General features: G+C 33.5%; 1 protein-coding gene across 4 annotated transcripts in view; it reads left to right on the forward strand.

Annotated features, from left to right (window-relative positions):
• LOC106074461 (uncharacterized) overlaps positions 1 to 17425 on the forward strand; it is a 56562-nt gene extending 39137 nt beyond the window's left edge. For all 4 annotated transcript variants that reach the window (XM_056032548.1, XM_056032550.1, XM_056032547.1 and 1 more), the window contains 5 exons: positions 599 to 658; positions 4839 to 4953; positions 7799 to 7874; positions 8859 to 9094; positions 14968 to 17425. In XM_056032548.1, coding sequence (XP_055888523.1) covers positions 599 to 658; positions 4839 to 4953; positions 7799 to 7874; positions 8859 to 9094; positions 14968 to 15076 — 596 coding nt within the window. In that variant the 3' untranslated portion in view covers positions 15077 to 17425. The remainder of the gene's footprint in view (positions 1 to 598; positions 659 to 4838; positions 4954 to 7798; positions 7875 to 8858; positions 9095 to 14967) is intronic.
• Positions 17426 to 27569: the final 10144 nt, after the last annotated feature.

Here is a 27569-nt window from a genome sequence, read left to right on the forward strand (position 1 = left end):
ATCAGTTTACGCTACTCTACTTATTCCAGAAGAGTCTTATCAAAGATGAAGTGTTTCACTGATTGCTTTTGTGTGAAATATAAGAACAAATGATTTTTTAAATTTGATTACTTTCAACGATAAAAACAAGAATATTTCTGGTCTATTGGTAAATTGTATGGGGGCCGTCTCTCTTTGTAATCTTGTTTTATATATTTTATATATCATTCAATAGTTATTAATCGCTGTTATAAGTAGTCAGCAGCTTCATAAAGGAGAATATGTTTTTTTTTTAAATATTTATTTGTTCACAAGATGACGATTTTTTTGGTGTGTGTGTTTCGAATGAGTGCTTAAAAGAAAATGCTATTGTGTTGTTGTTGTTTTTTATTAGTGTAACTTTTTGCCTTTATATGTAGTTAATGAATATTTTAAAGCCAATTAAGCTGTGTTTTTTTTTCAGGACATCAAAACAATTCAAAAGAAGTTGTCATAAATCCTTCTATACTATTTAGTCAAAAGACAAATTTTTTTATTTTTTTTTTGTAGGTTTTTTTTGTATTATTATTATTTAGTTTGTTTGAATACTTCAACTTTAACGTTTATACTTATTTCACAGTAAAAATAGCGCATAACTTGATATGCAAGATTGAAGCAATTGTAATTAACAAAATAAAAGGTGCGTAATATTATAATCTAATTTTCTTAAATATTTTGATGCCATTTATAACTACAATGTTGATCATTTTATAAGAGAATTTGTAAAATATTTTTAATGTCATACTTTTGTAGACAGTTTAAGGTTGTTCACAAAATGTAGGCCAGTTTGGCTATACACAAATTACATCACAAACGTCATACAACATTAAAAGAAAAACAATTCCAGAAACATTTTGATAGAATATTTGTTCAAGGTTGTAGCAGAAAAATATAGTTACATAAAGGTCAGAGGAAAAAGGGACCAAAAAAATGCAGGTTGTTAGACGCCTCCGCGGTGTCGAATGCAAACGAACTGAATGGAGGTAACATTCAAAGTAATCTAGTAACAATCAATAGAGGTAGTTGACTCTGGTGTTGAACATCAAACACTATAATAACACTGAAAGGAATCGTCTAATGTCAGCTACGTTTGTAAAATGCGACTTTTTTCTACAATGATGAAGACTCTTTTATTTATGTCGGCTTATATTTCGTTCTGTCTAGAAAAACCCTTGTATCCCTATTTTAAATCACGTCATTGGTACTAAGTAAAAACTTCCCCTATTCCCGAAACAAACAAAAAATTATAATCATGCCATAACAACTCCTCCCCCTTCCTCTAAAAAAAACATATGCCAGTCCAATATTTTACCTATCGTCTTAGTCTTACATTGTGCAAGGGCCGAAATATATGAGGAACATAAAAGGACAAGACAGCTTGAGTCTTGATTCTGGCTTCAACATCTCCTTCAGTGTCCAAAATCAAGTTCACCTGCACACCTTCATACTAAGTTACTTTTTGTTTTGGATTGTTTTACTTTGTGAGATGTTTTTGGAATGGAATGTAACTCATAATAAAATAGTATGGTTTTGTTCCTAGTCCAGTACAGTTGGATTTTGGTTATAGAGTTGAGGTATAGACTCTAATTATTTCGGAATAGTTATTATTCAGTCTAAGGGATATTGAGCTGTTATATTTTAATTGATACTGGATATTTCATTTGTCAGAACTATGCCTGTATTACATCGTATGTAGTAAACAAGTTATATGTTCGTCAATTGGCATTCTGAATCTTCGTTCTATCGTTATAAGTGTCGTTACGGTATTGTTCAGGACTTGAGTACCTTTAGTAATAAGCAATAAAGTACACATACGTATATTAAAGGAGAAAGAACATTGACATAATGTGTTGGTGGTGTGTTGGTGGTGACGGTGTGTTGGTGGTGTGTTGGTGGTGATGGTTGGGTCCCATACTCCCATTCTTTCTTTTTTTTCCCTCCAGGTTAATTAAACCGGTGAAAGTATAACTTTTTTCTGCTTTTTTTAAAAGTTTTTCTATTAGCAGAACTCTAGATTTAGATTTAAAAATTAGATATTAAACAAACAAAAGAAACAACACATTCTGTTTGTTACTTTGGGAAACGTTACTTAAAGATGTTGAATTTGTAAGCTACTTATCGTGACTGAATAGAGGAGGATGTTTATAACACAAAAAAAAATAAGATTCAGCGATAATTACATTTATCGTAAAATAGTGTCTTTCACTTGAATGACTGCTTTGTCGTCTGGTATGTGCACTGGAAAGTCGTTCGTATTGTCTCGATGATCTCGGGTTTATACCCTGACACAGCATCATAGCATAATAATAGCGAAAATGTCTTTGCAGTACACAGATTCTTAAGAAAATTAAAACACAACCTCATTCTCATCTCCCATGTTCATCAATCAAAAAGTTGCGATAGGCAAGTGGCGAAGTGGCAGGTGTGGATACATTGGCAGCCATAGCCACAAACTTACACGTAGGTGGCTCAGACCATTTGTCGCTAGCCAGTGACTGGGACAGCACTTGAACTCGGCAGCCGTCTGAGCGTCTAAGAAGCCCTGCCGAGCACGAGGAAGGGGCTAGAAAAGGTGCCCTAAACATTGCCTGTACCCCATGATCCTGGCCAGTCTCCTTTCGACTGGCGGGGATCCCACTAGTGCGGGAGAAACAAATCGAACACAAGCCTCAAGAAGAAACAAATCAAAACACATGAACTCACGCTCGGCACATGGAATGTCCGCATTCTACTTGACAGCGTTGAATCAAATCATCCTGAACATCGTACTGCTCTTGTGGCAAGAGAACTAGCCAGATAAAATGAAGATATTGCTGCCCTGAGTGAAACGTGACTTGCAGAAGAAGGACAGTTAACAGAAATTGGCGCAGGCTACACGTTCTTCTGGATCGGCAAAAAATAGCGAGGAAAGACGTGAAGCTCGTGTTGGCTTCGCGGTGAAATCCAAATTAGTCAACAAGTTAGCAGGATTACCAAAAGGCATAAATGACCGTCTAATGACATTACGCCTACCGCTGACCTCAAGGCGACATGCAACTCTAATAAGTGCCTATGCCCCAACTATGTCCAACCAAGACAACATCAAGGAAAATTTCTACTCGGATATGAATTCTGCAATAATCAAAACGCCCAAAACAGACAAATTCATAATACTGGGCGACTTCAATGCCAGGTTATTCTCTGACTGGAAAACCTGGAGTAATGTTCTGTGCAGACACGGAATTGATGACTGCAATAGCAATGGTGCATTGTTACTAGGATTGTGCACAGCCCATAAGCTGACAATAACAAATACTCTTTTCCAGCTACCTCACAGAAAAAAAAACACATCATGGATGCATCCTTGGTCACTAAAGTCACTAAAAAATAATGCGTAGCAATCTGTCTGACTGATTATCGCCTAATCTTATCTAAGCTGAAAATATGCGTCAAACCACATAGACGACCCAAAGAAGGCAAGCATGAAAAGCGCCTAGGTGCTTTTTGCAGACTTCAAGGACAAAAGTAGCAACGGAGAGGACTTAGCAAATTCACAAATTGAAAGTCTACAGTGCTGTAGTTCTCCCGTCACTCTTAAATGGACCCTTTATTCCGGTCACACCAAAAAGTTAAACTCCTTCCACCTACACTCTCTAAGGAAGATCCATGAGGTGCCTTGGTCCGACCACATAACAGACACATAAATCTTAAAGCTGTTCAACATGAACAGTGTCAATGAGACACTAAAAAGGTCCAAACTTCGATGGGCGGGACATGTAGTCCGCATGCCAGACAATCGTCTTCCCAAACGACTTCTATACGGGGAGTTGTGTGCAAGAAAGCGCTCCCAGTGAGGTCAATGCAAGTGCTACAAAGACACACTCAAGAGCTCCTTCAAGGAAAGCCATATCTATATTCACGGCACTAGCTCTCGATTGCTCCTCGTGGCTTGAAGCTGTGAGTCTCGAAGTCTCAAGATTTGAGGCAAGAAGAGTGGCCAAGGTGAAAGAGTGCCGAACCAACAAAAAGCTGAGAGAAGAAGCAGGCCTATCTGCAACTGACCAAACCCACCCATGCCACGTATGGGGCCGGTTTTTTAAAGCGAGGATTTGACTGTACAGTCATCTTCGGGTCCATAGGAAATGAGAAATGTGCTCATCTTCGATTACGAAGGAGGAGCTTAATTAATTCCTAATCGTGCAAGAACAAAGTGAAGATTAATAGTGGGTCATGATGTGACGTAATGGTTCTAGACGTTTCGTTGAAATGGTTATGAAAAGACGAGTCTTGGTTAGTTAAGAGCTGGAGTTATTTTGTTAGAAAGTTAGATATAGATGTCGCTAGTTTAAAGTCAAAGTTGGTTAGTTTATTGATCATCATTGTTGTATCCTGTATCTATTTGTATCATTTGTATATGTACTGTATGTAACAAATGTTTGAGTTTATAGCACTCAAAAAAAGTATATCAGCAATGTGTCACTTTATTGTTTCTTATAGTGTTTTTTTACCAGAATTATGGCACCTCCCAATCTGCATATGTCATATGTATTGGAGAAATTACTAAGAGTCTATTTCTTCAAAATAACAATGTGACACCTATGTTTTGTAGGAAAAGTTTGTTTTAAAGCTTTTAAAATATATTTAAACAATCATTTTACAATGCTAAAATATTTATAAATATAGGTAGATGATTTCTACAACTTAATAAGTTTGAATTTGTAATTTTTAAATAATATTTCAATAATTTCGCTATTATTCATTTTATAAAGTAAATAAATATAATTTTTAGAAACCAAACACATAGTACATCTAATTTCTTATCACTCGCACCATTTTGCTAGAGAAGCCAAGCGATACCAAAGTCCTGAATATACCAATAATTGTTGTACCTGTCGTTGTTCTGATCATTTTACTTGTCGTCTGCGGACTGCTTCTGTATCGACTTTGTTACGCTCGGTATGTATGCATTTTTTTTACCTTACCAATAGCTTTCAAAAGCTTTAGCATTATTTTTTAATTAGTTTATATATTTTAGTAATGTAATTTAAATAGCTTTGTATCTTTCTTTTTTTTTTTCTATTAAAAAGTATTATAGGCTTATGTAAATGTAAGATAGCAAGATCTGAAAAGGGAATTTTACTTTATGTAAATGTGTATACACTACTATAACAAATTATTATGCATCCTTAAGACAAGGCCTGATATGAATGTAATTTAGCTTCTAGATCTAGTTCTAGTATTCTGGGCAGACTATATGTCCTACTGGGATACATTCTACATTTTCAGTTTTCTTGCATGGGTTAAACCTTAGTAAAGTATAATGGATTATCATCTAAGACCTTAAAAACTCATTTCTACTTAGAAAAATGGCATTAACCTACTTTTCCTTTACGTTTTAATACTTGTTTATTTTGAGTTTTTTTAAATTATTGTTGATGTTTTTTTTTGGGATGAATTAGTTTTATCTCTCATAATTAAGCACAAGCATTACTTTTTTATTTTGCTAGAAAATGTATACATTAAATGACAAATAAACTCGTCTCTAAATCGTATGTAATGAGTAATGAGATTTAAACTTTTGTCACGATATTCCAATCTAGGTGAAATCTTGTACATGTTATTTCTCCCACTTCCCATTCTCGGATTAAGCTGTAACTTTGCACAATTCGTCATTTAGTTAATCAATTAGTCGTATTCAATTAATTTATTTTTTTGTAAAATGTTTTGTTTTACATGTTTCGGATGTTCCTTCAGAGTTGAAGATAGTTTACTTCCTAGTCTAAACCTCCCGCAGGACGACGGGGTATGGCAGCGGGCAGGATTTGAACCCTCGACCAGGCAGCCATCTGTATTATACAGAAATGTACTAAGTTAAGGAGAGATAAGCATTGTGAAGATAATTAAATCGTTTGCTAAAACTATTTAAACTATAAAACCTTTTTATGTAAGTTCTTGTATAGCTGAGTGGCTAAGGTATTGGCCTCCCAATACGGAGGATCAAGAAATTGAATTCAATGTCAGATTCGAGGAACTTACAAAAAACTTTAGAAACGAAATACAGCACGGGAAACTTCTCCCAAACCTCCCTTTTCCTCCCTTTCCAAGAGTCCACAAAAGTGATTGGACCGTAGCGTACTGAACTAGCTATTAGCATGGAAGTCGCGCTAAACCACAATGATAGGTACAATATTTCAAACGTGCAAATTTATTATTGTTAGTGTGGAGACTGGATATATTTAAAACTATTTACATGATTCATTCAAAAATAATTGATACAATTTAACTCAATATAAATTTCAAATTCAAGACTACACTGTTTACGTGACTGTATAACATTTCTATTGGAGCCTTGGTAATAAATAGGATTGAAGACTTAAAAGTAAAGTAGCAATTATGCATAAAACATTAAACCATAATCTTCAACTACAAAAACAAAAGCTAATAAAAATACTCAGAAAGACACAAAGATAAAGACACATTTCTCATTCCATAGGCTAGGGAAAATGTGTCGAATGCCCCTTCTTTCCTAGTGTTATTGAATCTGTTGCCTGAGTCAGCCGGAAAAAGGTAGAATTTAAGTCATTGATTAACATGCATGACTAGATTGACCTAGGAACACGCATAGGACGTAATCATCTTCTGTTTTAAAGTTACTTCTATATTTCATAAAATAAGATAAGATATTACATAACAAGATATTGTAAATTATTTATGTATAAAACGATATCAAAACAAAGTCTGAAACGCATTAAAATGTAATTAATATTTTACATTATAGGAAAAATCAATTTTTTCAAATTTGAGTTATTGACATATTTAAATTGGATGTAAAGAGTTTTAATAGTTAACATTTATTTTTTTTTTAAACTTAAATGCTTAGAAACATTTATATTTAATACATTAGACGGTAAATTCTTGACATCTAAAGAAAAAATGGGGTTCTTTTGTGATTTTGTTTATAATTTTAGATTAGGCATACTTCACTTCAATCAATAATTCTGAAAGCGAATCTAGATCTAACCAATTGTATCTCTTCATTCTAACAGTGGTTGTTAGGCTTAGTGACGGCCTAGCCCATAGCTATGGTACAGTTATATATAGAGAGATCTAAAACCATTAGGATAACTCGAGAGAAAAAAGTAACAATTTCATCCCTGTCCCAAAAAAGTAAATAGATCGTGTCTGACTCTGATTCTAACAAACTGGTCAATGTAAAGCTAGCGTAAGCTACGTGTAGTAGGTCATGACAAGACAACCAGCGATAGTGTTTGCTTTGTGCTGAGTGGCTAGGCGAGAAAATACACACAGTAATTAAATAGATTAAATTAATAGGTTTATGTGAAGTCCCATAGAAATCCGGTGAAAATCTGATCGTTTTTAAATGCGTAGGAAATGAACGTCATAAAAGCATCAATTACTAAGTCATTATTGAACAAAAAAATAAAAGGAAGAATATACTCATTGTCTGCTTATCAAAACACATATTATAGTGAAAATTGTCAAAACCACATGAGTTTTCCTTTAAAAAGTAAAGTTTCCATTTCAGATCTTGTGGTTTACAGGGCAGATGATGTAAAGGTCATCTGTCTCTGTGGTTTACGGTTAACGAGGACCAGCACAACCCAAAGATCCCAACATTAAAGTTCCCAATCTTCACCAGGATTCGAACCCGGGTCCCCGGTTTGGAAGCCAAGCGCTTTACCGCCCAGCCACCGCGCCTCTGGGAGTTTCCATTTAATCTTGCAAAAATTTAGAAATTGAACTATACGCTGTAAAGTTAATCATTATTTTTGTAATTTAGAAAATGTGATAACGACCAAACTGGCGAAAGACACAAATCCACACATGAATATGGTGACTACAGTACAATAAATGAAGTGAGTATTAGAGAAAGGATGAAACTTAAAGAAAAATGAAATTTGTATTGACCCAATCTATATTATAGTTATGTGCCCTGATTGATTCATTCATTAATTCACTGACCTATCATTAATTCTCCCATTTGCCATGGGCGAATTATTATTTTACAAAATGATCAGTTACTATTTTCTGTATATCTAGAACAACTAAACGCCTTTCACGATCGAAACCATAGCGGTTAAATTTACCAAAAACGATTTTTTGTCTGCAATTTTGACCAAATATATTTCTTTTTTTTTTCACTAGTAGATCTAGACAAGAAATCTTTGGCGTCTTAATATTTTATTTTAAGAATTCGATCTATGTAAAAATTGAAACGGAATTAACAACCTCGATCCTAAGATGAATTTTAACACTCGATTAAAAATATTATTGCTATTTGAAAGCATCAAAGAGCCTTTCAATTATTTCATTAAAAAATTTAAAAGTCAAAGATATTCATTTTGAATGTAATACTGTTTTCTAAGGCGTAGACTGGGTCTGTTAGAGAAAGGGGAAGGGAAGTAATATTGGTAATTGAATCTTTTGCAAAAATAATTTTTGGGAGGGATAGTGTTACAAGGCGTAGAGATTAGGGTCACAAGTTAGTGTGTTTGGGACCACGACTTAAAGCGGGCCGTTCTAATTAAACATAACATATATTAGAATACACTGGCCAAAAAGAGGGCTGTTGAAATGCGGGCAGTTTTTTGAAAAAGCAAAAGTATAAGGGTGGAGGTATGGACAAAGTATTATGTGAGCCTTTTTAATTTTCCTTTTTTTTTTCTATCATAAATTAATTAGTAGCTGCATGAAGGAGGAATTGTCGTTTAAAAACACTTTTTTTTTGTTGTTACTTGCTTACATTTGCAATAAACCACACGAATAAATAAAAGCTCTCTTGCTAATTGTAATTGTGAAAATATGTAAAGGGTATATAATATATGCTGATATTGTTCTAGAACTATATGACTTCGCCGACTACAACAGAGTCCCAAGGAGCATATTACGATGTTGACACGGAAATGCTTCTTTTACAATCAAACTCATCATTGACAGCGAACACGAATCTTCAGAAAGAGCCCAATACATCTGCAACCAATCTGTACCAGGTTACCTTGACCAACGATGATCAGACTTATGCTGAAGTCAATAAGAAACCAAAGTCTTCACAAACACAAGTGCAGGTTAACGCAAGGTGGATTTAATAAAATTTTATGCGACAGCGATTATTATATAATCTTAAATTAACTATTTATATATGTAAACATGTACATACATTTTAATGTAATGTATTACCATATTATTTTGTGTACTATAATAATTCTCTCTTCCTCTCTCTTTATATATTTATAGGTAGATAAATAAATAAATAGATATATAGATAGATATTAAGATAGACAGACAGACAGACAGAGAGATGGATGGATGGATGGACGGACGGATGGACGGACAGGTGGACAGACAGACAGATAGATAGATACATAGATACATACAAAGATACATAGATAGATCGATCTATTTTTATATTTATAAATTTTAAAAAATACCTTCCAAGTGATTTTTTGTCTAAGTTGTGCCCGTTTTAATCTTCACCATAAAATTTGAGACGGGAATCGAACCCAACTTTTAAAGTTTGAGTTCGGTTCGGTCAGATTTAAGTTCGGGTTCGGTTCGGCTCGATGATGAGTATAGTTCGGGTTCGTATCAGTCAGGTCTAAAGTTCGGGTTCGGTTCGATGTTATGAAATTAGGTACATGTAATAATATTTAATTCAATTATTAATTAGATAAAACAGCTATGTGAAACCTTAGTAAGAGGAGGCCTTAGTATCCCTACAGAATACTTACCAAGTTACTCTATTGAAAAGCGTTGTATAACTATAAACAAACACGTTTTACACTATAAAATTATCAGTCCCTAAGTGTCATATTATGCATACAAATACTAGGTAAGACCAGTAGAGAAAGTATTCTTGAATAATAAAGTAATAAGTAATATAATACAAAAAGTCTAACTAGAAAAGCTATACACTAGAAAATGATCAGTTCTAAGTGTCATATTATTACTAAGTAGGCTTCTTTTTCTTTTGCTGAGTGACGCTTTTCACTTTTTGAGAGTGTTCTTGAGAAGAAACTAAAGCAAACATTCTAAACAAATACTTTGCATCAGCATTCTCAGCCCCAGGAGACAAAGACATATTACTGAATTTGAACCAAGTAGACAACATAGAAGATATAGAAGTACAAGAAAATGGAATTCAAAAACTATTAGCCAACACCAAACCAAATAAAGCTTCTGGACCTGATAGTATTCCAGCTAGATTACTCAAAGAACTAAGTAATGAGCTAGCCCCAGTGTTCAAAATACTCTTTCAGGCTTCACTTAACCAGGGCAGAGTAACAAAAGAACTGGAAAGAAGCTAATGTCACCCCCCTATTTAAAAAAGGAGAAAAATCTGACCCAGGAAACTACAGACCAGTATCACTTACCAGCATCACATGTAAAATCCTAGAACACATAATATGTAGCAACATCATAAACCACTTAAACAAACATAATGTCCTCACACCATACCAACATGGCTTTAGGAAATATAGATCATGTGAAACAAAGGTTTAGATAATAGTGAACAAATAGATGCTATCTTACTAGATTTTTCTAAGGCTTTTGACAAAGTTCACCACCATAGTTTGCTTAAAAAATTAAAATATTTCGGCATTAATGGTCCACTGTATCAGTGGATTAAAGACTTTCTGATAGGGAGAGAACAAACTGTAATAATAAATGGTTCTAAATCAACACCGATAACAGTAAACTCAGGTGTACCTCAAGGAACAGTCTTGGGTCCACTACTATTTTTAATTTACATAAATGATTTACCAAATTGCATTACTTCAGGAACAAAAGTCAGATTATTTGCAGACGATTGCATAATATATAGAACAATAAAAACAACACAAGACACAGATATTTTACAAAGAGAATTAGATGAATTACAGAAATGGGAATCAAATTGGAGCATGTCTTTCCACCCAGAAAAATGTCAGTTGTTAAGAGTAACAAAAAAACTAAAACAAATTAATTCCACTTATCTTATTCATGGCAAACCAGTAACACATACTAAAAACGCAAAATACCTTAGTGTTATAATAAATGAAAAACTGTCATGGAATCCACATATTGATGAAACTACAAAAAAATCAAACAAAGCATTAGGATTTATTAAAAGAAATTTCTATAAATCAAATAAGAACATAAAACTAAAATGTTATTTAACCTTGGTTAGGCCAATAATAGAATATGCATCCTCTGTGTGGGACCCCTCAACTCAAGAAAACATTAAGAAACTAGAACAGATTCATAACAAACGAATATTCACATTTGACTAGAGTAACACCTTTAGTAAAATCACTAAATTTAGAAAGCCTTCAGGACAGAAGGCTCAAAAGTAAAGTAGCAATAATACATAAAACACTGAACCATAATCTTCAAATACAAAAACAAAATTTAATAAAATACTCTGAAAGACACAAAGATAAAGGCACATTCCTCGTCCCATATGCTAGGACAAATTTGTACAAATACTCCTTCTTCCCTAGTGCTATTAGAGCATGGAATGGGTTGCCTGAGCTAGCCAGGAAAACCAGTGACTTGGCAGAATTTAAGTCATTGGTTAATATGCATGACTAAATGCATGACGCGTAGGACGTAATCATCTTCTTTTTTGAAGTAACGTCTGTATTATATAAGATAAGATAAGAAGAACGCCACGGGGCGGCCATCCTGGTTGAGGGTGGCAGCTATTTCAACATCCGAAGTGTCTGTTTCAACCGTAAGAGGTCGAGTATAGTCGATGGTGAAGATGGCAGCTTTCTCCAGCTTCTGCTTTAATTCGTTAAAAACTGTCTTTACTGTTTCTGAAAGAGGAAACGACGTGTTCTTTGCCGAAACATTTATTTTGTTAGAAAAATTTGGGATCCACTGCGAGTAGTACGCCAACATGCCCACAATTCGTTTTTGTGAGCGCATATCATGAGGAGGAGGAAGATTTCTTAAAACCTGGAATCTGTCAGGGTCTGGCTTGAGTAGGCCTTTAGAAATTTCGTATCCCAATAGGCAAACTTTGTCAGTGGCTATCGTACTTTTGTCTTCATTAAATGTGATCCCATACTTTCTAGAAGCATCTAGAAATCTGTGCATATTCTTATCGTGCGACTCTTTATCATGACCACATACCGTTACATTGTCCACGTAGGCAAAGGTGTCCTGCAACTTTTCATTCTCAATAATTTGAATTATTGTTCTCTGAAAGCATGCAACTCCGTTGGTAACACCGAAATGGATGCGACAAAACTAATAGACTTTGCTACATGCCTCAAATGCAGTAAACGGCCTTTCCTCAGTCTTGATTGGTATTTGATGGTAAGCACTTTTGAGGTCTAGAGTACTAAAAACGGATTAGTTGGATATCCGTTCTACCAGTTCATCGACTCGGGGCATCGGGTAAGCATCCAGTAAGGTGAAGCGATTTATTGTTTGACTGTAATCAATGACCATCTTTCTTTTTTGTCTCTCGTTTGTTGTCTCAAACACCCGTCACAAGCACAAGGTCCAGGGAGACTTTGAAGGTTCAATGATTTTGTCCGAGAGGAGTTTTCTAACTTCAGACTCAATAAATTTGTTATCACGTATCAAGTGCTTTTGGGACTTAGTAGCCACTGGTCTGCAGTCAGAAGTTAGATTACTGAATAGGCTAGGTGTTTCGACTCTTGCTGCTTTAAGACCACAGATGTGTAAGGGATTGCGTTTTCCTCTGTACGGTATGGTCAATTCCTTATGAAGACTTATAAAGTCTACACCAAGTATTACATCCGAGCACAATCCAGCAATTAGAGAAAGTTTTACCTTTTCGTAGTGTACTGGACATCGGCAAATGTTTGTCCTAATGTCTTTTCAGAAAGATGTGTAGTGGCCATGAATATTCTGTTTGTAGAAGGGCGTACTGGCCATTTATTTCTCTTGATGATGGCTTCTGATATGTAGCTTTCACAGCTGCCAGTATCTATTAGAGCTTGCAACACCAACCCGTTGACGTTTACTTGGGCCGTAGACTGTGTAAGCCTTGAGAAATGCGTTGATGACAAGGTACATGGAGTTATTACACTGGTCAGTGATATTTTGCTGGCAACTATGGTGGCTGTTGTTTTACTTAATAAAAACAGTTTGAAAGTGTCCTTTTTTATCGCACTGATGACATAATGCATTTCGAGCAGGGCATTCAGTCCTAGAGTGTCTCCTCCTACCATAGAAGTAGCATAGCGACTTAATGGCATTCTATTCCCGGTCTTCATTAGAAATGGATGTTTCTAAATGAGAGCTAGTTGGCGTTTTCATTGCCCCACAAGAGATTTCGTTCGTTGAATTGTAAGCCTGAGCATGCGTTGTGGCTGTTTCTAACACTCTAGCTTCGTCAAAAGCGCATTGTAGAGTAAGAAATTCTTTTCAAAGTATAAAAGGGGAGTATTTCAACTTATACCATCACATCAGTCAAGTACAATTTCTTTCCCTTGTTCTTTACCAAACAAAATAATTAATTACCAATAGTTACCGATAATTAACAAATTGGTTATTTTTAGTGGCCCCCGAAAGGGAAAAAGACGCTATTTGGTTTGTGTGGACTGTCTGTCCGTCCATCCCGTTTCGATCTCAGAAACTAGTAGAGAAAATGAAAATCGGACATCATGATATTTTAGATCCTTCAAAGTTCTGATGCAACGGCTACTTTTTTCTTTTCCGAAAGTGAACCATCTAATTTTTAAAATTATATATGCAAGCAGATTATTCAAAAAAATTACACCACTTTTCAATGAAAAACTTCAGGGAAAGTAAGTCTTAATTAAAAAGTTCACAAGTTTCTACAGTGATAAATCAAGCTTCATTCATAGATTCGCGCATCGGTAAAAAAAAAAATCAACTAAGGTCACGATTGAAAAAGTATCAATAGATCATTATAAAAAAGATTTTCCATTTATTAAATAACTCATGGAATAGAATACTGATTCGAATGTTGTTTTTAAGAAGAATTTAATACAAACTTTGTTTCAATTGTAAGTTAAAAAAAACAACTACTTTTTACCGTGCAGCTTCCACACATACTCATTAGGCTATACACTTGACAACAATCTGAATCTAAATTAAAACAAATAGAGGCCAGATCTACATAGATTTATATACGAGTTCTAGTCTAGATATAATAGATTCTATATTGAAATTCTAGATCTAGACTTAGATATAAACTTAGAGTCTTAGATCTAACTCTAGATTCTAGAATGTCTAGATCTAGAATTAGAATAGAATTAGATATAGAATATATAGACTTATACTACTTATAGACAGACTTAGACTTAGAATGACTGAAATCTAACTCTAGATCTAGTCTTTAAACTTACAGACTGAGATCTTATTATTAGATCTAGACTTAGATCTGTTTCTAGATCTAGGCTTAGACTTAGATCTTGAATCTAGAGTTATATCTAAAAGTAGGTCTAGATCTAGCTAGATCAATGACTAGTTTGTATCAAACTGAAAGTATAAAGAAAGATTTCCGATATATTGTACCATTTAATATGTGTTTCCGTAGTGTAGTGGTTATCACATCTGTCTAACACGCTGAAGGTCCTGGGTTCGAAATATATTTCTATATTTTTTTGTGAGTCACATCCTGTAAAATAGACATGCATTTTTTATGATTTTTTTAAGTATATTTTTTACAGCCTAATATGTTCTATCCTCTATCAATGTCTAGATCTGTCCGTCTGTCTCTAGGTGGACCACTTCGGGGGCCAATTTTATGTTTGTGGGTCCACACAAACTGTCTTTTTAATTTTGTTTTATTGAGTCCTGTGTTGTCAGCAAAAGAAATAATTGTGCAAAATTTCAGCTTGATACAAGTTTGGGTGTTAGAGAAATAACGTGTACAAACATTTTACCAGACAGAACGACAGTGAGTTGATATAAGCTTTGTAATAAAAATAAACTGGATTATTTTAATTTCTTTTTTGTTTACAGTTCTTCGCAAGTATCATCGTCAGAGGATTCATCAGTAAAGGGTGGCAATGTCTATGCTAATCTAGCACACTTGCAGGACAAGAAAGAGACAGATAATATTTACAACTAGCCGGACAATACCCGCGGCCTGCGGTCCTTAGTTTGTGTATTACTAATCTAGTGAATCGGATATATATCTAATATATTGCTTATGTTCCTTTCAGGTTTTTGTCTTTCACCACGAAAATATTAAAAATGAAAAAAGCGAAAGATGAATTGGATATAAAGTACAATTAAAATGGGTTTACCCGATTTGAGAAATTAATGGGATTATAAAGCACGTCAGGACGTCTAAATTCGCATATATAAGAAACGAATTTCTGAATAAAAGCTTTTGAAACACAAATTTGAAGGTTAATTTTATTAAATAATGAAATCAATAGACTATATTTTGTATTTTCAAGTGTCAAAGTAAACAACTATCTGTGCAAAATGTAGTTTTAAAATCTAGATCTAGATCCTTTCGATCTTCTCTCATGTAAACATGATAAACATGGCCTAGATCCATGAAAAAGTAATACTTTCATAGAGTTGGGCAACTTTTTTTTGTGGGTCTTAATTTTATTTTAGGGCTTCTAAACATAAGTTACGGTTCCAGTTAGTACCCAAAGAACATTTATGTCAAGTTTTATCAAGATTGATCAAACGTTTTTTATTTCTATTCGGAACATACATACATACATACGCCATACTTTCTGCTTTATGGTATAGAAGAAGATAGCTAGAGATATTGTATTTTAATATTTTCTAGTTCTATTTATTTATAAATTACAAAGATAAACCTGAACAGTTAAATCAAGATAGATTCGATACACACTTTGAACTGTAAATTCTTGTTTACGACGAAATACTAGATCACTATAGATTCAATCATAGAATTTATAACCTCTCATCTGACACTGGAACAATAGTGCAGTTATTAAGCCATACAGACTTACAGTTTTAAAAAAAATTTAAATAAAAAAAATGAAAAAAACATAATCATTTTGTTGAATATCCAATATGACAAGATATCAAAATAACATACTAAAAGCCCACTTAATGTGGAAAGATACCCACCTAAAAAAACAATTATGAAAAACAATTAGTTTACATTCTGAAAATTACCAAATCTTTAAGATAAAAGAAAACATTATGACCCTCTGTAAAAAATTAATAAAAACGATTTGGTAAATCTTTAAATGAATTCTATTAGATTTTGTGGTGTAATATATACAGCTGTCGTTAAATCTCTTGTGTTAATAAAGACGGTTGTTTTTTTGTTTTTTTTTTTGGTAACTAGCTCATTGTGGCGCATTAGAATTGTTTTCCTTTGACGTCATATGAATGAATTCTTTTAATGTAATGTTTAAAAAAAAACTCGGTTGACCAATGTCTATGAACCCTGGTCCGCTTGCTCGTATTGCCAAAGACATTTTTAGTCTAACTAGGCCGTGTGACGTAGTGGAGTTTTTTTTTCCTTTGACGTCATATGGAATGAATTCTTCAAATGAAATGCTAAAACAACTCGGTATAGTAATGATTATTAAACCTCGTCATTTGTCTCGTATTTTTAAAAAAAGACAAATAGATAAGATATAGATCTAATCTAGATTTTTTAAACTAAATCAAGATTGTTTACACTATATCTAGATTTTTTACACTAGATCTATATTTATATTATAATTAAAATCACTGTAGATTCTAGATCTAGAATTTCTAGGTCTAGTCTAGACTGATATATACTAGATCAAAATATAAAATTTCAATTTCTAGACTTAGAGTGTAGATTTTGATTTCCAAACGTCTAGATCAATATTGCAAGTTATAATATACTAAAACTAATTTACTATTTTGAAATTTCATGTTGTATTCAGTCTATTGATAGATTACCTAGGCTTTTTTTGCGTAAATATAATCTAATTTCACATGTAAATTATTCCAAATTTATATTTTAGATCTAGATCTAGATCTAGTAGTTATAGATCTTAAGAGTGCTAAAACAGAAGTTTAGTTAAGGTAGATCTACATCCTCATTCTAGTTCCATTTAAATGAAAATGCCAATAGCTCTGTTGGTAACTGTGCTGGTACATCGAAGTACAAGCACGATGTCTGTTCTTCTTCTTCTTTTTTTCAATACAAATCAATGCTGAAAGATTATCTAAAATCACTCGTCTGACATATTGTATATATCCGGAAGATGTCATGCCGTAATGTGTAATATATCTCTTTATCAATAATAGGCTATTAGTTTGTAACCAGTTTGTTATTAAGTTAATATGCCTGGTCGTGCGGTTAGCGTGCTGGACTGATTATCTCGACGGTCCCGGGTTCATATCCTGCTCGCTGCCATCCCTCGTCGTCCAGCGGGAGGTTTGAACAAGGAAGTTTATCATCTTTAACTTTGAAGGAACATCCGAAACATGTAAACCAGAAAAATTTTTTTTTTTTTACAAAGGCAAATGAATCCTTGAAACATTATTACTTATGACAATCAAAATAAAATCACGTCTTAAATATTCCTTGCGAATAGGCGACAGGGATCCGAATGGGGCGCCTTTGAGTTTGTGTGATAACACAAACTCTCTTTGCAATCTTGTTTTTCTAAGTTTTGATGGCAATTAAAATCTAATAGGTCACTAAAACTAATGTTATAAGTCTAGTAGGTCAGCAAACAACTAACTATATCCAATTTAGATAGCTTAGTATAATTAAAATTGTCCTTTTAAACAGTGTAATATTTTACTTTGCTGGTAAATGATTACAATAAATATAAATACAATTTGTTAATTTACATCTAGACTCTATGCTAAGACTTTTTTTTTGGTGGAATCTCCTTTAGAACACTAAAGCAATGTTTAAGTCTTTTATTGAAAAGTGCACCATTGTTACAATGTTAATGTTTTACCTTATAACCTAGAGATTTTGCATCATAATAAATATACTTTATTGCAATCTTAAATGTCTAAACGTAATTATTTGAGATGTTACACTGCAAAGACTTTTCCCCAAGTGAATAATAGGCCAATGGTTTTACGCAAAAGATGCAATGTAAAACAACACGACGTGAGCTTCGGTTTTTCTAGACTGTTGGAGGACTTATGAGACTTTCTATTCTAATCGCTATGTCCAGTGACATTTAGAACTAACAGAAAATAAAAGCGACTCTTCGGAATGTTAGTCGTTTCCCGAGCTCTCCACCATTTTCGTCATTACTAATCTGTTTCCAAAATGAGTTCTGTTAAATATCCTTCCCAAATCTGGTACTGTTTTAGCGGCCCCCGAAAGGGGAAAAGACGCTTTTAGTTTTGTGTGCCCTGTCTGACCGTCCGTCTGTCGTCCGTCCGTCCCGTTTATATCTCAGAAACTAGAAGAGAAAAAATAAAATCGGACATCATATTTTAGATCATTTTTCTTTTCCGAAAGTGAACCATCTAATTTTTAAAAGTATATATGTAAGCAGATTTTTCAAAAAAATGTAACCACTTTTCAATGAAAAACTTCAGGCGCGGTAACTTTTTAAAAGGTTCATGGACTTCTTCATTAATAATTGCAGCTTCATTCATAGATTCGCGCAGTGGTACAAAAAAAATTGCAATTAAGGTTAAAATGATAAAAGTGTCAATGGTTTATTATAAAAATATATATTTCCATTTATTAACTAACTCATTGAATAGAATACTGATTCAAATGTTGTTTTTTAAAAATGATTTAGATATGAACTTCGATTTAGTTATAAGTTTCCAAATAACTAACTACTTTTATGGCGCGCAGATTTGACATAACCTCATTATAGGGGCCTACACTTGACAGTCTAAATAAGTTTAAATAGAGCCCAGATCTAGATATATTTATAATAAATGTAATAATAATTTGAACAAAATTTTAATAATTAAGACAATAACTTATTTTCTGACAGCTTAGGGGTGCAGATTTATTTATTATGTAAACTATAGTATCACATTAATAATTGAATCGGAAACGAACAGCATAGTACACCATTACCCGGTAACAAAAGGTCTACTATTCATGATCATAACATTGGCCTAGGTCTAGTAATTTAAAGATTAAACGTGTAAATTCATACGAGTTCTAGTCTAGATACAGTAGATTCTATATCAAGATTCTATATCTAGTTCTATATCTAAATCTATGTCTAGATCTAGACTTAGATCTACATATTGACATAGATCTAACTCTAATTCTAGATCTAGACTTAGATCTTGAATCTAGATTTAGATCTAGAACTAGGTCTAGATCTAGCTATATCTATGTTTAGTTTGTATGACAAATGACAATGTAGATATTAATTTTTATTTGTGAGGGGAAAGTCTTGTTAAGTCATTTGTACACAATTGTAGCTTAAAGTAGGTCAAGATTTTTTTCGTGTTTCCAATTTATCTAAGTTTGTTAGAAGAATAAATCTTTTTTAGTTTCTCTTTATTACATGTTATTAATTTTGAATGTATGGATAAGGTTAATTATTATTATTTTGAAATGAATATATGGAGATGCTGTTGCTGAGGCGTAAAGCAGTTGGAACAGGAAGTCCCGTGTTCGAATCCTGGTGAAGTCTCAAGGTGGACCAATCCGGGGCCGATTTTGAGTTTGTGTTTCCGCACAAACTGTCTTTGTAACCTTGTTTTTAAGCCGAAATAGTTCAAAATGTTCACTTCCTTTTTTTTTTAATAGCAAAAATAAATCTGCTTTTAATTTTACACATTTTCTCCTTTTTTTTATCATTTAGATCTAGACAACAATTGAAATAAATGAAAGAATTCAGTAAAACCATGCTGAGTTTTTTTTCGAGATTGCTGAATGTATGTATGAAGTTTTTAGCATCTGAAGTACTACTTTATTACGTCTACCTTCTGAAACGTCTTTAATTTATAATTTAAGATTAGATCTAGATCGACATGTATTATAGTTCTAAGAAAATAAATTCACACTGTAAATGTGAGGGCCTATAGGACTCGCTCAAAACTTTCCATAAATACAAACATACATTTTATTTAGGACGTTTTTTGGGTGAGCGAGTTCTTATTATTACGTTACTATCAAGCCTCTCAATTAGGTTTAGCTGAGTAGAGGATGAATAGTTCTTGGAAGTTTAATGGGCAAATGACCTTACATTGTTTGACATGCTTCTGATGCTCCTTCAGAGTGAAAGATTATTACAGCCACAGACTAACCCAAACCCCTGGACGGCCGGCTCGGTTTGAGCCCGGGACCATCGAGACGACATTCCAAACCAAAGGCCAAATAAACATATCAAGAGAAAAGAAATACTAGAATTCCCGAGCCAAAAGTAGGTAAGTGGGGGGGGGGGATATAAAGGGGTTTACTTCTGCATCAATTAGAACTTTCGATACAGATTTAAGACAAAAGTTTCTGCAATTCACAATCAAAATCCGAATATCCTTTTTAACACTACCACTATTCAACTCGTACTTTCGTGGAATTTAAAACCTTCAGGGTGAACTCAAAAACCTTGGTCGATAGGTCTACGAATCTTGAAAATGGTTGTAACAATTTTCCTAAGAATTTAATACTTGATGTATATTGTTGGGAAAAGAATTACTAGCTCACTATGACAATTGGAAAAGATCGTAATACTTTTTCAAAGTATAAAAAGAAATAATATTCAATTTCGCTAGAGAACTAGTTTGATCGGACCACACGTTTTTAGGGAACTTCGCATGCAGACATTATATTAGTCACGAGTTTAATAAATTAATGTTCATGAACATTTTGCGCATCTTATTCTAAGTTTAGATATAAAGGCCAATCATTGAAATATTATATATTGTTGGTTTGGGGTAAAAATTTTGTTCAATTTTTAACAAATCTAACATTCATTAGTTATTAAGAGAAACAAATCGCTCTTTAGTTTAAGTTGTATAACGGTCATGTTTTCTTTTTGTTCATTACCTATCTTTGAGTGGGTGGAACCTTGACACAGATCTCAAAAACAGATCTAACGATTTTCCTAGAAATTTTACAGTTGATGTATATCGCTGAGAAAATAATTACTAGATCGTTGGTTACACTTAGAAAATTCTAGTTTGACCGTTATAATTTTTCAAAGTATAAAAAAAATAATTTGGTTAGAGAATTAGGTCTAGATCTATATCCAACCATGGAACTATACTAAAGGAACTACGACTTCGAGATTTTTTTACCAAGCCGTATAGAAAACAGGTTCTTTGCACATGTCTCGCGCATCCTGAAATGTCTACAAAATAAAATGATGGAGACAAAGAAGGATTTTACGCCTCGAACGCGCACAATTTACCCGAGTGTTGATTGGAAAATGTATTTTTGGCTTTTTACAAACAGATCGATAAAAATAATTAAAATATTTAATTGTGTGAGAGCCATTGTTTGTCTAATACATGCCTAACGGCTGTCTGTGTCGGCTCTATTGAAGTTGTGGATGAACGGATGCTGCGAGATGGGGAGAGGGGCTAGCTAGGAGATGTGACTTTGACCACTGGGGTTGTAATTTGCATACGGGCGAAATGACTCTGGACCAGAAGAATGTTGTTGATTTTTTTTGACATTCCGATGGTCTAGAGGTTAAGTTCGCTTAGTGCGTTATCGCTAGGCGGTGGTGTCGTTTCCAGAGTCACTGGTTCGAGCCTCGGTCGTAGCATTTTAATTCACTACTTTATCTCTTAAAAACTTGGTCCCTGGTGCTATCATTTATTTATGTTTAATATATGCATGTATCACATTTGTTTCAGCACCTAGCTTCAACTGTATATTTACAATAATATCATACATGCATTAACAATGAAATGACGTCATTCATGAGACACACTACTGTCTCGTATCTAAAAAAAAAGGTGTCTTAAAAAAAAACATACAGGAGAGGATAAGAGACTAAGTAGACCTATATCATTTACATAAACCAACTTAATACTAACAAATAAATAAAGTCTACTTAGCTCATTATCGAAATACTCTCTCCACAACAGTGGCACACTCCTCTTGAGTAACACAGCAATAGTGCAACAACACAGTATTAGTTAAACATTATAGAGATTTAGTTTAAACTACACTGGTCAGTTGAAAGACTCAAGAGAGAGTGGCAATTGTAAACAGTTAACAGGGACTTAAATTAAGTAATAAAGGGGACTAACTCTAATTTAAAAAAAATAAAGGTAGCCACCCTAATTGTCCCTCTTGTCACAAGTCTTGTAAATGCAGCATTCAACGGAGGATTTAAGAAATGAAAAGCCCATGTTTATTTATATGTTCATTCTTTGTTATTATTATCAATGTTATAATATTATTATTTAAATTTCATTAGTCGCTTAATGGTATGTGTCATTATGATAACACTCACAGAAAAAGATCACTTCATCTTAGTAGCTTAACAAAGCCATAAGCAATTTATGACCTGCCTAAGTGAAGTCTTTTTTTTCACACAATTCACACAGGATTCATACATGCCTGTGTATCAAAATGTACTTGTTTAACAATAACATAATTCATGTCTTACTTATTGGTCGATAAATTATATCCCTTAAATTTGAAGCTAACGAATTTAGTTTTTATTGTTGTTGTTGGGGTTTTTTTTGTTTGTTTTTTTTTTTGTTTACAGAAAATATAACTAAACATGTAGTTTTAAAAGTTACATTCACACTAGCCCACATCTATTTGGAGAAATCCTCCAAACTCATAACTGTCAAAGGTTCTCACTGTCTAGAATATGCAAATAAATGGAAACATCTAAACATCCAATTGTATGAGTCATAGAATTTAAAAAGATCATGTATGTACATACGGTATACATCAATGTGGGTCCTGTATGTGTCATATAAATCAAAAGAGCTTTGTATATATGGCAATAAAATTGAAACAGTTATTATTTATGCACATAAAATACACAAAACGGTGTGATAAAGTTAATTTAAAAATTCATTTATTTGGTAGAATTTTTTTTAACTGGCTTATTTGATTGATACCTTAAATATTTTTATTTACTTTAAATTAGAACGCATTGTATCCCTTATTTTAAAGATTGTGTGTGATTGTTTAAAATTTACGAAACCAAAAAAATGTATTTGCAACGAGCTCTAACGTCCCCCAAAAAGAATGGCAAAACCCAAACCCTAACCATGAAGAAACTTTTCTATTTATGTTGAAAATAATAAAAATAAGTAAATAGCAATTCTAGAGGAAACTTCTTCATTGAAATGAACAATGACTAAAGAAACATCGTAGCAGATTTCGTATATGATCGAATGACAAGAAGTTGGTTTACAAGTTTTTTTCACATACGTAATACCAAAATTGTGTGCAGGAAACATCGTTGATGTAGTCTAGTGTGGGATCGAGGAGTATACAGTCCTCAAAGTCTCTATTGCCAGGGTATGGTTCACCTATCAGATAAATACATATTATAAAGTGAATTTAGGTTTGCAGGAGTTGTATTGTTGTAAGCAATATTACACCACGGGGAGTACATACATATATCTATCTATCTATCTATCTATCTATCTATCTATCTATCTATCTATCTATCTATCTATCTATCTAACTATCTATCTAACTATCTATCTATCTATCTATCTAACTATCTATCTATCAATCTATCTATCTATCTATCTATCTGTCTATCTATCTATCTATCTATCTATCTATCTATCTCTATCTATCTATCTATCTATCTATCTGTCTATCTATCTATCTATCTATCTATCTATCTATCTATCTATCTATCTATCTATCTGTCTATCTATCTATCTATCTATCTATCTATCTAACTATCTCTATCAATCTATCTATCTATCTATCTATCTATCTAACTATCTCTATCTATCTATCTATCTATCTATCTATCTATCTATCTATATATCTATCTATCTATCTATCTATCTATCTATCTATGTATCTATCTATCAATCTATCTATCTATCTATCTATCTATCTATCTATCTATCTAACTATCTATCTATCTTTCTATCTAACTATCTATCTATCTATCTATCTATCTATCTATCTATCTAACTATCTATCTATCTATCTATCTAACTATCTATCTATCTAACTATCTATCTATCTATCTATCTATCTATCTATCTATCTATCTGTCTGTCTATCTATCTATCTATCTATCTATCTAACTATCTCTATCAATCTATCTATCTATCTATCTATCTATCTAACTATCTCTATCTATCTATCTATCTATCTATCTATCTATCTATCTATATATCTATCTATCTATCTATCTATCTATCTAACTATCTATCTATCTTTCTATCTAACTATCTATCTATCTATCTATCTATCTATCTATCTATCTAACTATCTATCTATCTATCTATCTAACTATCTATCTATCTAACTATCTATCTATCTATCTATCTATCTAACTATCTATCTATCAATCTATCTATCTATCTATCTGTCTATCTGTCTATCTATCTATCTATCTATCTATCTATCTATCTATCTATCTATCTATCTATCTATCTATCTATCTATCTCTATCTATCTATCTATCTATCTATCTGTCTATCTATCTATCTATCTATCTATCTATCTATCTATATATCTATCTATCAATCTATCTATCTATCAATCTATCTATCTATCTATCTATCTATCTATCTATCTATCTATCTATCTATCTGTCTATCTATCTATCTATCTATCTATCTATCTATCTATCTATCTATCTAACTATCTCTATCAATCTATCTATCTATCTATCTATCTATCTAACTATCTCTATCTATCTATCTATCTATCTATCTATCTATCTATGTATCTATCTATCAATCTATCTATCTAACTATCTATCTATCTATCTATCTATCTATCTATCTATCTATCTATCTATCTGTCTATCTACCTATCTATCTATCTATCTATCTAACTATCTCTATCTATCTATCTATCTATCTATCTATCTATCTATCTAGCTTATTAAGAGTAGTTGTTGTGACGATACGAAACTTGCATGCAAAAGTTCATTTGAGTTTTTCCCAGCAAACCGTGAGAAACTTTAATTTTTAACTTAAAACAATTTTTTTCCTGTCCACCCACAGCTAATTTCTTGTAGGATTTATCCCCCCTCGCACGTTTCTCACGGGACGAATCTCCACATAAAACATTAACTAGCTTCTCTAGGGCTAACTTTTAATTATTGACCGCTGGACAGGTGACCAGCACACATTAAGTCGCTGCACCAGCGCTACACGCCGCGGCCTAATAACTTTTCACACCTATTCTCCCCCCCCCCCCCCCCCGCAGGATACACATCGCTCTAAGAATAGCATTGCACTCGGGCTGGACAGATACATATTCGCTTAAGACTTTACTCTCACGGTAGGCAACGAATATTGACCATAAATCTGACCTGACGCCTGACATCTCCGGTACATCGATACATGTGAGAAAATCAGCTAGATATCTTCCCCACCCGTTAAATGAAAAGTCCCAACTATATATAGAGAGAGACCAAAGCATTCCAAGTTAGGCCCGCTAGGATTCATACAGTCTCCTCTGTTAGGAAGTTTAGTTGTGAGGATTCATTAGGGACAAACGGGTAAGTGTAAACATTTTACTATACTCATTTTATCTTATAGGAATGTGTGAGTACACATTAGTACACAACCACGTTCCCCGTCATTACATTATGACCTTATTATGTATGTATCTGGTACTATTTTATGTCGATACTATATCTTCATATAGTATTATTAATGCCGCTATGGTTGTCTACATTTGAAACTATAGTTATTTCATTTAATTTGTTATGTTTCATCCATTCCTGTATTTTAGTGATTGATGTAAACAATACCCTTTAGTGAATCTAAGTACTGTCTAAGAACTTAGATCGCAGTGCTCTAAACTTACAGAGCCCATGTGAAATTAGTTATTTCACACTTCTGTTGTATATCCCTCATACATGTTATTATGTCTCCCACCCTTGTGAACTTATAGTTCCTTGGATGAATGTAATTTTGATTAACTATATCAAACCCTTATTAATGTAGCCATATCCCTAATATTTTATTTTCATCTTATCCTTTAGTTTATAATATGCTCATTCCCCATTTTACTGTAACTGATTACTTATCGTCGTAATCAAAGTTAATGGATGAATCTTGACAAGTATCATCCTACATTGTATGATAACACGTTTATTGTGGTTATCTTACTTGAATTTTGTTTGTTATTGAGTTATATGCATGCTTTAAGATTTATAACTAATTGTCTTAAATGCCTTATTGGGATTGATACCAATGCCTACATCTGATTGATTGCAAGGCATATGGGAATCCCTGCTCAATGCCTTTAGAAGGTTCCTAATTGTCTGTCTTATCCCCAGCCTGGTTGCTACCCCTGATTGCTACACCCGACTGATATAACTACCAGATCTCCATAGAAAGCTGTAACCGGAGCAGACCACACCAGATACCCCCCCCCCCAATTACATACCTGTTAGCAAGAAGGCATTGCCTACTGTCCTTGGCTCTATAGTGTCAACAGTGCAATATACTGCCCAGTATCATCTGCCCAGTGCCCGGCCCAAACTGTCCACTGCCCAATAGCTATTGCCTAATGCCGACAGATTAGAGCAACCTTCGCAGCAGTAGATAAACTGGTGTTGAGTTAGCACGGCTCTCTACGAGCTAGAGACCACAGCTGAGAGCTCACCCCACTACAACTTAGTCTGCAGCACCAACCCTCTCTACTGCTAAACAGGCAGCGGCCTCACCCTAGAGCCAGTTTGTCTACAGCATAGAGACTACCCCGAGCCGACGTCCTAAGACAGAGCCGGATGACTCATCCTTCTGAGTGCCAGTCCTACGACCGCCAGAAGACGACCCACGGGCTAGCAGCTAAGAAAATAAGTAGCAGACATAGGAACATTCTTCTCTTCCAATCACTCACCAATTAGCAATCCACGATGAGCAGTTATGTTAGATATTAGCACCTTCATTTCATTTCTTAATTTTAATTTTATTTGATCATTTTTCTTGTGTAAACTTTCATTCATTAAATTATTTTTATTTATGAACTTATAATATTGGTCTGTTCTTACTGTTAGTTGCTGTGTGCCTGTACAAAAATCTTATGTGTGAAGCGGGATAAAATTAATAAAATTTCCCCTAGACATAAATAAACAAGCCAAATAATAACTAATTAACATCTCGTCACAGTTGTATCAATTAGTTTGGATCAGTTATGTATTTACATTTGCAATAGATCTAGACTAACAACAATAAATCTGCGCCAGCACAACTATTTGTACAAAGCTCATATTAACTCTGTATGTCTGGTTAAAATTGTGTACATGTTATTTCTCCGACACCCAATCTCGGATGAAGCTGAAATTATGCACCATTATCTCTTTTACCCGATGACACAAGAATCAATATAACAAAATGTAACCCATTAGTTAATTAACTATTGGCAATTAATAATTTAATTATTTTGTTAAGTATCTCGAACAAGGGAAAGAAATTTTACTTGACTGAAGTGTTGGTATAAGCTGAATTAGATCCTTATATATATATATATACATATATATCATGGGCGTAGCCAGGATTTTTTTTTT

The sequence above is a fragment of the Biomphalaria glabrata genome, chromosome 6, assembly GCF_947242115.1.
Source record: "Biomphalaria glabrata chromosome 6, xgBioGlab47.1, whole genome shotgun sequence".
NCBI classification, from domain to species: Eukaryota; Metazoa; Mollusca; class Gastropoda; family Planorbidae; genus Biomphalaria; species Biomphalaria glabrata.